This window comes from Rhinopithecus bieti, unplaced genomic scaffold (genome assembly GCF_001698545.2).
Source record: "Rhinopithecus bieti isolate Rb0 unplaced genomic scaffold, ASM169854v2 scaffold_32014, whole genome shotgun sequence".
Classification (NCBI taxonomy): Eukaryota; Metazoa; Chordata; class Mammalia; order Primates; family Cercopithecidae; genus Rhinopithecus; species Rhinopithecus bieti.
In genome coordinates this window covers 265,412-277,015 of record NW_016813639.1, presented here as the reverse complement: position 1 = coordinate 277,015, position 11,604 = coordinate 265,412, and the positions used below count along the sequence as shown (strand labels likewise).

The window sequence follows — 11,604 nt, the reverse complement described above, 5'->3', positions numbered from 1 at the left end:
GTGAAGGCATCAAACATGTTTCTAAAACTCCTATAGAAAACTGAACTTCTAGTTATAGGCTTACTCTCACCTCATTTCCATCCAGAAAAACTTGATCATCATGTGGCTCAAGTTTGAATTTTTTCTTAGTTTCCTTCTTTTTAGGAGTTCCTGGAGTTTCCTCCTATGAAAACACAAGTTGAATAGAAGAAATAATACTTACAAGCAAGCAAGAAATGACGTTCATACAGTCAAAAAATTTTCACTGACTATTTGTAGCACAGAAATAAGAATTCTCAACCATGGTATTTATAATAACTCTAATATAGTTATCTCAGGTGGGTATTGCATAATATTTAAATATGCTCATAGGCCAGTAATGATCATGTGCACATAATGATTTTAAATTTTACTTAATTTTAGATTAACTCACCTTTTGGGTTCTTCCTTTTCACCATCCTTTTTTTTCTCTTTTCTTTTTTTGTCTTCTCTTCCTTTATATTTTCTTTCTTGCTCTTTTATCTTCTTCTTTTCCACTTTCAGCTTTTCCTTTATCTTTTCTTTCTTTATGTCTTTATCATATTTCATTTTCATTACTTTTAGGGCCCGGTGAAAAAACTGCTTCTTTAAAAGCCTTTGGGAAAAACAGGTATGGCATTACACTCCCAATATAGATATAGACCAAAAAGCAAAAATATCAAGACCTGAATAAAATAAGCAAAGGAAGACATAAATTAGCAAACATAAGAGAAATTACAACTAGTATGCCCGTGAAAAAGTAGTCAGCGATACCACTAAATCAAAAAACTTTACAGTCAATTATATAAAAGTTGTCAAAACTCAGTGATATTCAATATAATTTTCATTTTTAATGATGTAACTTAATTATAAAAGAGATTATAGGTTTGAGATTATCCGTATAAAGACTCTTTCTGGGTTCATTTAGAGTAATCAAGACTCAGCTTCACTTTATGTTAAGTCTCAAATGCAAGAGCTGACATAATAAAGAATGGAGAAAATAAACAGTTTAAGAAATGTTAACAGATTAAAAGTGATGATTTGATTGATCCAAATAATGTCTTTTCAGCTCTCTTCATGTTCTTTTTTCTCCAAGTACTTTACAATTCAGTCTGCCACTGTAATGATTATCTTCAATTAAGTAATGATTAAATATACTAAGGTAAGATTTTTGGACTCTTTCTGAAAAGGACTTGCACAGCATCAAATTGAAAAATGTGCAATATATTTGGCAAAACATGGTGCATTCCTGATTTCACTACTTTCTCTCTAAATAGATTGTTCTTCTCTTTTTAGCAGTTATTATTATATTTCATATTCTCACCTTAGGGCCTTCACACCAGCTGTTCCCTTTCCTTAGAATGTTCTTCCCCCAAATAAGCATGTCCTTTTGTTTCATTCCCTCACTTTCTTCATTTTCTCTCAACCACAACTACTCTGTTTAAAACCTAAGCCCACCTTCCCATTCTCTCGTTTCCTGTTATCCTATCCATAGCACTTATCTTCTAACTCACTATATAATTTGTTATAGTTGTTTGCTCCTTCACTAGACGGTAAACTTCTTAAGAGAGAGATCCTTGCTTTATTCATTTTTTATCTTACCCCAAATTAAGTCAACCTTGCTTGGTAGTTTCTCTTTAACCTTATAATCCTACTCAAGAAACTGGGTTGCCCTTATTTTTGTCATCTAAAAGTCACTTTTTCAAATCTCATGTTCTAGTTTCAGAATTCCTGACTGGTTTCTTCATTCCTGCTTTGATAATGTACAACTACCACAATACGATCTAGAAGCTAGGTCTCACCACCACCACTGGTGCCTGCTAATGGTGACTATCTAGCTACCTTTCTACTTACACCTCACTGGTGCCTGCTCCAGCACATTGCAGCACTTTTTAACTAGATGCTTTCTTCCTGCCCAGATAACCACTTCTTTTTGTCATTGTGTTCAGTCCCCTGAAGCACCTGTGTTTTACCTGCCTGGCTGGGCTTCCATCTGCTCCCCAATTAGGTCCAGCCTATGAGCACTTCCACAAAGCTAATTTCTAGGTTTCCTCATTTGGCCCATACTACTTATTCAGAAGACCTATTTTTAAATTCTGCAAATATGATTGTGCATATAATTGTGCAAATGTTCAAAGTGCCCCCTAAAATACTAATCATATCTGCTATGAATACATATACATATATAAACAAACAAGAATCTGAAATGAGACCTTAATGATTAACTACTTAGGAGTACAAAGTGGGATTTAAGAATAGTAGTGGGGGCCGGGCGCGGTGGCTCAAGCCTGTAATCCCAGCACTTTGAGGGCGAGAACGGGCGGATCACGACGCCAGGCAGTCGAGACCAATCCTGGCTAACCTCGTGAAACCGAGCGTCCTACTAAAACATCACAAAAAACTAGCCGGGCGCGGGTGGCGCGCCTGTAGTCCCCAGCTACTCGGGAAGGCACTGAGGCACGGAGAATGGCGTAAACCGGAGGCAGAGCTTGCATGAGCTGACGATCGCCGGCCCTGGCACTCGCCGCGGGCGCTCCAGCCCCGCCACAGGAGTGAGGACTCGTCTCCAAAAAAAAAAAAAAAAAAAAAAAATAGTCAGGTGGGAAGTATTTGAAAACTGAATTGCAGTCCCTGGTAGTTTTCACTCTTCTTCAGAACATGCGTTACACAAAAAAATCTGCAATGAAAATATATTCTACTTTTCTTTGTGCACTTATGTGATTTCCAGATTTCCTATCAGGAACCACTACAAATGAAAATAAAAATACATCCTGTTTATCATATGTTAATTGAAAAACCAGCATTTTATAATGCAGTTCATATACATGTCCACATATTAAGAGTACATGTGTACACATACAGGTACCTGAAGCATATATTCTCAAATGGTAATGGGGCTATCTATGAAGCAACATTATTAGTAATTTGGATTTTCTTCTAAATCATTTGCAACATTTCCCATTTTCTTAAATTTACTTTATTGGAAAAAATTATTCTTAATAAAGAAATAATTTTAAAAACAAACAATGCAACTTTAGTAGAAAAAAGCCTTTTCCGCCAGGCGTGGTGGCTCACGCCTGTAATCCCAGCACTTTGGGAGGCTGAGGCGGGTGGATCACAAGGTCAGGAGATCGAGACCATCCTGGCTAACACGGTGAAATCCCATTTCTACTAAAAATACAAAAAATTAGCCGGGCGTGGTGGTGGGTGCCTGTAGTCCCAGGACAATGGTGTGAACCTGGGTGGCGGAGCTTGCAGTGAGCCGAGATCGCGCCACTGCACTCCAGCCTGGTGACAGAGAAACTGCCATTTTTTTGAGAAACTCCATCTCAAAAAAAAAAAAAAAGAAAAAAGTCTTTTCCCTGATGAGTAGATACAGAAGGCAATAGAAACAGCAGGATCATCTGCTTCTGTCAACTTTCCTGCACTGCTGCCCACCCCCATGAAAGAAAACTAGACTATTAACTTTCAGTTAAATTGTGTTGAAAATAATTTCACAATTAGGTCAAAAGGTGAGACTGACATTAACATCTGTATAATATCAGAGCCTCCATTTGGCTTTAAACACATGGTATAGAACACATTACTAACATAAAGCTCTCTGACATTTTTACAGAACTACTCAAACTTTCCTATCTTGGTGTGTTCTATGCCCTTTGCTTGGAATGAATTTCCTTTATTCTCTTGTTTGTTGGGTAATCACCTATTTATGTTTCAAAATTTACTTAAAACATTTTCTTTGTGATGTCATTCTTCGTAGTTTCACCATCTCTCTCTTCCTTATAGAACACACCCATTGTAATTAGTTATAAATCTTCCCTAACAGATCAGAGGATGTTCTGATGTAGGGACCAAGTCACAGTCATGATTGTATTCCTGGAGCCTAGAATATTTGTTGAGTAAGTGGTTTTAAAACAGCTCTAAAAAGTTTTAAAATTGCTTCTGTATTTTTTCCCCTCAACTCCATCTTTTTTCAGATTTAACAAACATTTATTAAATGCCAGACATGTTGGGGACTTTCACCAATGTGGCAAAGGTGGGTTTTTATTAAGTGCTCACACTGTGGTAATTGTTATGGAGTTACAATAAAGTATAAAACAGTCTTACAATTGTTTTCAGATTTAGCTGGGAGGAGATTTAAAAAAAAATAACACATATGTAGCAATTCTAAAATAGTAAGGGCCAAACTGGGAGGTACTAATGTGATAAACTCAGACCTTTAGATACAAAGGCTGATGAAGGCTGGAGGGCCTCGGGAAGAGTACATGGTAGAGGAAGGACTTGAGGGATTTGTTTGTGATTTTGAGAGGCACATGGGACAGAGGAAAGAGAACCATTTAGGCAAAGTGGCAAGTTATCATAGGAGTAAGACCAGAAGAGAAGATGAGTGTGGCATGTGCACAAGACCGAGGACGACATAACTGGATTGGGGGTCAGCGATACAAAGTCTTGTGGAGACTTAACCTAATATGTATGAGTTCATTCATGATATAGCCCATAAAAAGGTATAGATCACATTAGAAAAGATTGTTTTATCATCCTACATTTTCCTATTTTGTTTTTCCTCAGACTCCCTCATGCCACTTAGCTGCTTCAGAAAAACTGACAGTATTGGAGGATGCCAGAAAGAGAAAAAAAGAAACTGGACAAGAGTCCCTTTGTGATTTTGTCTGCTACTGGGCAGCAACTCATGAGGACTGGCCAACAAGACTCTACGGTTGTGTAAGAAGTGGCTCTGGAGACCTTAAAGTTATGCTACTCTCATTTATTTTAGTGCAGAAAGGACTCAATCTGACGTCAGTGGGAAGAGCATATACAATGAAAATCGAGTATCTTTGGACACTCTCCGTACTCAGGTCTTTCGAGCTTTTCAAATAACAAAGTACCAAGGCTCCTAAAAAGCCAAAAAATGTGGATTCACACTGGCCACTCTACTCAGAGATTTGGGCTTACAGATCTAATAGCTCCATTAAATGCATCTTCATTTTGTTGGAGGAGACAGTATTTGTATTTTTAGTAGAGACAGGGTTTCACTGTGTTAGCCAGGATGGTCTCCATCTCCTGACCTCGTGATCCGCCTGCCTCAGTCTCCCAAAGTGCTAGGATTACAGGCGTGAGCTACTGCGCCCGGCCGAAACCTATTGTTTCTAAAAGGTCTGTTAGTAACCTCTAGTCTTTGGCAACTAAGAATTTTAAGAAATATTCAATAATTCTTTGACTTGACAGCTTAAGAAACCAGGTGGTGAAATAGTGGTTTTTAAGAGGGTTCTTAGGTGGCTGATACTTTAGGTGCCATTAAATAAAATATTAGTACACATTAAATAATCTAAAATCCCCAAAGATAAGCTTTAGTGTTATGAAAACAAAATTTAGTTAACATATATTAAGAAAATGCTTAGTATTAAGTAAACCAAGAAAAAAAGAAAAAAATGGAAAGAAAACCAGCATACTTCTTTCCAAAAGAAGGTGACTTTATCTTTTAGGTAAACCACTCACCATCAAAAGTTTTTTCAAAACAGAAAAAAATCTATTACGAAAAATATATGATACATTACTGAATTAGCTGTATTTCATCTTGAAATTCTCAGAAAAAGACAAGGTAGATGTTGCAGCTGCCTTGATTTTAGAATACTACATTAGCAAACACTGAACCAAATAGGAAAGGGTATGCTGCTTATGGCTCAGAGTGCAGGTACTAAAAAAATAGCGGTAACACAGCTAATAGGAATTCCTGCAAGTTTTGAAAAAAAGACTCCCCAACCAATTTGCTCTATAAAAGAAAGAACTTCCTTTTCTACTGTAGGCACTGGTATATGATTTTTGTTGCTGACCCTTTAGTAGGGCTCACAAATATATAAAAGTAATAAAACATAAATAAAAATTATATACAGTTAAAAGTATAATACTCTAATACCAAACACATTTCCAAAGGTACTAAAGAAATCAGGTTACATGTGAAAACTATATTTGAGTTATGTTGTAGTATCACTACTTTTAATGATGTAAGGAGCTTCAGAACTACGAATAAAATTTAAAATTATTATGTTATTCTTCACTAAGAAATAAACAGTACCTGTTACAGTAGTCAACCACAGACTCCCTGGTTGTAAATAAAGCTTCCTCTCCTTTCTTGGCCTTTGCCCACTTTGAATCCAAAAGACAATCCACTGCTTTTGAAGCTGAAGAAAAAATTCATTATTTAAATTTAGTATACATGGGAATTTACGTCTATCTAAATAATATTTTACAAAGTGAAATTTCAACACTCTGGCAACAAAAAAGAAAACCAAACTCAACAGAAAATTAAATCTAACATGATCATGATTAATAGTTCCCCAAAACCTCAACTTGTGAAATATATTAAGTATCTTTTAAAAGTAATGTTGGGAAATAATGGCATTCAGAAATATCAACTAAAGCAAGATAAATTAATGGGGAAATATTCAAAAATTTAAAATATCTGTATGTAACTATCACTCTTATTAATCACAAGGATATGTAGATAAACCAAAATATTCTCTGCTCCCTGCAAGTAATAAAAATTCTCATCAAGTTTTATTTACTCTAATACACTGAGGAAGAAGCTCTGTCAACAATCTACTGCTGTCACAAGAAACAGCTAAACATACTATCTGAAGAGATTAGCACATCTACTTTTTTAAAGTTGTAATGAATGTCAAATCATTAATAACACTAAAGAGAGAGACAATAAAGGAATTTTCCTCTCTACTGGCAATTTAGTTTTTTTTTTCTTCTAAGAGACAGGTTCTTGCTCTGTCACCCAGGCTGGAGTACAGTGGTGGGATCATAGTTAACTTCAGCCTCTAACTCCTGGGCTCAAGCCATCCTCTCACTTCAGAGGCACATGCCATCATACTCATCTAATTTTTTTTTGCAGAGATGGGGGTCTCACTGTGTTGCATAGGCTGGTCTTGAACTCCTGGCCTCAAGTAATCCTCTTGCCTTGGCTTCCCAAAGTGTTGGGACTATAGGTGTGAGCCACGACACCCAGCTGCAATTCACTTTTAATTGATGAGAAAGGCAAACTCAACCCCTACTTAGAAGCTCTGGTGTTATAAATGACATCAGCTTATAATGACATTGTTCGGGGGAAAAAAGCCAAAGCTCTTAGTTCCAAGTACACATACTATCTAAACAAAAGGTAGTATTTTAAAACACTGAAAATAAATCCTATTTAAAAAAATTTCCAACAATAGTTATTAGAAAACATGTTTTTTTAATTATAGACATTTTCAATCATAAAAGGAAAGAACAGAATAATCAACTGCCATATGCCCATCACCAGAACAATCACATTTGGAAAGCACTTTTAAAACTTCTACATATCCCAAATGTAGGTTAACTTCACAAGATATGTACACTAATATGATTTTACTGATATAATCCTACCAATAAAATAATCAACCCGGTGACCCATCATATTGGTGGACTTTGTTGGACAGTTGAATCGAAGATACTTGGCCACAGCCTTCTCTTCTTTAGATGGTTCACCAACTTCCTGCAACATATGAATATTAATTTAGTATAATCATTTACTTGAGAAATCCATGCGCTGAAGAATAATTTACAAATCTATTTTATGAATCTTTTCAAGTGGAGTACAGGCTTTGCTTTCAAGCTTTCCCTGGAGCAGAACTGATAATGTGTTCAAAAGACAAAATGGAGATTTAAAGAAACTACATTTTTCAAATATAAGTTGATAGAGGCAAAGCCTTTCTGCTTCTCGGCTTCGACTATGAGGCATCTGAGTTGTTTTTTCCACAATGATAACTACTTTGTACCAGCTCACTTTCATTCTTATATGGTCTTTTTTTTTTTTTTTTTTGAGATGGAGTCTTACTCTGTCACCCAGGCTGGAGTGCAGTGGTGCGATCTAAGTTCACTGCAACCTCTGCCTCCTGAGTTCAAGCAATTCTCCCGCCTCAGCCTCCTGAGTAGCTGGGATTACAGGTGCCTGCCACCATGTCCACCTAATTTTTGTAGTTTTAGTAGTGACAGGGTTTCGCCAGGTGATCTTGAACTTCTGACCTCAAGTGATCTGCTGGCCTCAGCGTCCCAAAGTGCTGGGATTACAGGCATGAGCCACCGCTGCTGGCCATAGTCTCTTTTTATAAGCCACAAGGCAGTAATTAAAAAGATAAGATGTTGCCAGTAGTGAGTACCCAAATGTCAAAGTAAGTAGAAACAAATGTCATAAATAAATGTTAAAATAACAGCCAAAGATAGGTACCCTGAACAATGGACAACAGATTGCAGGAGGAGTTCTCAAATTAATCAATGACAGCTGCCCCAGTGTGGTAGCCATAAGAACTACTGAGACAATGACAATTTGTATTCTCTTTGCTTTCCCACTGTGGTTGCAGATACCAGACACTCCTGGGACTGTCTTTCTCCTCTTCTCCAGTAAGGATGAGGCAAAATAAAAAATGCAAAAGAGATATTACTATCTCATTTGAAGAAGTGATTAACAGAAGTGCACTGACAAAGAGTCATTTTGGAAAGGCTGTTTTAGTCCTTCTCTGCTTTCTTTCTTCTGTACCTTTTCCCAAATTTTCTATTATTTTCTTTATTGTTTCTCATTCCCTATCTTCCCTGTATTCCCTTTCATTCTGAAGTTCTTTGACAATTCCTCCTGTGAACTTATTTTCCCTGCTCACGTACTGAAGACAATGAAGGCTGTCTATCTTTGTATACATCTTATGTATAAACTTTCAAAAGTTGTCTTATTGCTGTAAGCTACTGAAACAAATGCACTGTTCCTAATTACTGTCTTTAATTACATGCTTAAGCATAATACACAGAACATTCAATATTTCCAGCAACATATAATCTAAATGTGAATGATTTCAGGAAGGTCTGCTTCTTTAAAGAATAAAATGCCAAATAATAGTAAAAAATTATCTGGCAAGAATCTAAGATGCCAAGAATTAATGCTAAACACAGTTGTTTCAAGCGAAAAAAATCTAATGATGCAAAATAGAAAAAAGAATCTATCCAACTTATCTATGTCAGGTTTTTCCAAAGTTAAGATAAGTCTGAATTCAGTTACGTTTGAGGAAAATAAAGAACAATCAACAAACGTTTAATTTTATCCCAAAAAGGAATAATGTGTTAGATGAAGTGGAGGTTTGTGTTTTGGTTACTGAGTCTCCTGGCAGCTACTTCTCTCATTTCTTCCTTTGTATTTCCCAAGTCCTCTACTTCCAGTAGCCAATTACCTGTGTAAGATCATACCAGGTATACAATTTCTACAGTCTGCAACTACCAGCTGTGGGCTATTTGTGGAAATAAAAATTAAAAGCCCAAACCACTCAACCCAAAAGAAGACTACTGTAAAATCAAGTATTTATGAAATTAAAACTTTTATATATGAAAATATGTGTCACAAAAAGTAGAATCTTCTTTTTTTGTTTGTTTGGTTTTTTTGAGACACAGTCTTGCTCTGTCGCCCAGGTTGGAGTACAATGGTGCTATCTCAGCTCACTGCAACCTCCACCTCCTGGGTTCAAGTGATTCTCGTGCCTTAGCCTCCCGAGTAGCTGGGATTACAGGTGCCCACCACCATATCTGGCTAATTTTTTGTAGAGATGGGATTTTACCACGTTGGCCAGGCTGGTCTCGAATTCCTGACCTAGGTGATCTGCATGCTTCAGCCTCCCAAAGTGCCACGATTACAGGCATGAGCCACCACACCCAGCCAAAAAGTAGAATCTTAAAAAATGGCAAATTAAAAATTTAACACTCCAAGTTCAGGAACATCTACAAGATTCATAACGATTTATTTGAGGTCTGACTGCAAAATATACTTTCTGATATAATAAAAGGTAAAATTCCTCATTAAAATTTTGAAACCATACTAAAATATATTAATATATGTTGGTATCAGGTATATTAAATGGTAATATTTAATTCTGTTTATAAAATACACTACACTTCGCAGAGCCTCAATTAGTAAATAATATTCTATATATCCATACATCTGAAAAAGTAATACTATAAAAGTTGAAAATACTACTATAAATGGTTTATAAAAACCAATTCTATTATATAATCACACCACACGTGCTCAATTTTTTCCTCATCTGATACATCTGTTGTCAACTTAAAGCTGATCTAATTAAATAACTTGTTACTGGGAGGTGCTTGATTAAAAATTGTGGGGGAGAAGTCTGAATAAACGTGACCTGTTCTTTCGGACTTACAGAGTACTTACCCTATCATCTCTGGATGCTACAGTTAACAGCATAGATTTGCAAGACATGATATGTACACTCTATTACATAACTATTAGAAGCAGTAATTTTTATTTCACGAAAAGAGAGGCAGAAAAAATATTTTTGAAATACACGAAGTAGGATGGGTGGGGTGGCTCATGCCTGTTATCCCAGTCCTTTGGGAGGCTGGGGCAGGCAGACTGCTTGAGCCCAGAAGACCAGGCTTGAGACCAGCCTGGGCAACATGGTGAAACTCCTTCTCTACTAAAAAAAAAAAAAGAAAAAAAGAAAAAAAGAAAAAGGTGGTGCACATGTGTCGTTCCAGCTACTCAGGAGGCTGAGGTAGGAAGACCATCTGAGCCCTGGGAGGTTGAGGCTGCAGTGAACCAAGATCATGCCACTGCACTCCAGCCTTGGCAACAAAGTAAAAGCACACAAAGTAGGAGTGAGATTATCAATGTGGACAGGAACACTGGAAGAGGAAGCTAAATTTTGAAAGATGAACCAGTTTTGGGTAAATTGATTGAAAAGCCATAAATATTGTGGCTGAGAATGATACAAAATTGGCTGTAGTAGAGACAAGCTAGGAAGTATTGGCAGATTAAGTATGTAAAAGTAGAATAAAGAGTCATCAAGGTAGGTGAGGAAATTTCTACTTTATCCTGTAAGCAGGAGAAAGACCACTAGTAGTTTCTGAATAGGACATAATTAGAAAAATGATTTAGACATGATTTTGGTGGCTGTGCGTAGGATGAACTGGAAAAGAATGCATAAGGCAGGGAAACGGATGGAAGACTACTGTAATATCCAAGTAAATTGTGGTGTGATACCAGATTATAAGTGGGAAAGAAATGTAGATATTTGAAACATTTCAAATGTAGAACAGATAGAACTCAATGATAAAGGATAAACAAAATGGCTAGGTAAAGATGTCAGATTTCTAACTTTATCAACAGAAAGGAACTTTGGGAGGAAGGTAATTGTAGAGAAAGACCATATCAAATTTAGGCATGTTACATATATACTCATACTAACACTACTATTCCTGAATACAGACATAAATATACTAATCTACTTACTGCTGCTAGAGGCATCACATGTAAAATCTGATTAAATATTAGGATACATAAAAATTGAGAATTACATATTATGCAATAGGGAATCTGATATGTATGCACAAAATTAAAAAATCTCATTTTAACAATTAATTTCAAGTTCACCAAACTCTTCCAAAACTGCATCCTGTCCTTTGTAAAGGCACTACCAAGTGGCAATGAAAGGAAGAGAAAACACGGACTTGGATAATCTCTCCCAACTAGACATAGAATTAACTTGTTTATTGATACTTTCTTTTTTTTTTTTTTTTTTTTTT

General features: G+C 36.3%; 1 protein-coding gene across 1 annotated transcript in view; it reads right to left on the bottom strand.

The window, feature by feature from the left end:
• Window positions 1–11,604, bottom strand: part of SEC62 (SEC62 preprotein translocation factor) — a 32,468-nt gene that overhangs the window by 15,905 nt on the left and 4,959 nt on the right. The window contains exons 2-5 of the mRNA XM_017848806.1: window positions 7,408–7,516; window positions 6,071–6,176; window positions 414–613; window positions 71–165 (exon numbers count right to left, since the gene is read on the bottom strand). Of these exons, the coding sequence (XP_017704295.1) occupies window positions 71–165; window positions 414–613; window positions 6,071–6,176; window positions 7,408–7,516 (510 nt within the window). The remainder of the gene's footprint in view (window positions 1–70; window positions 166–413; window positions 614–6,070; window positions 6,177–7,407; window positions 7,517–11,604) is intronic.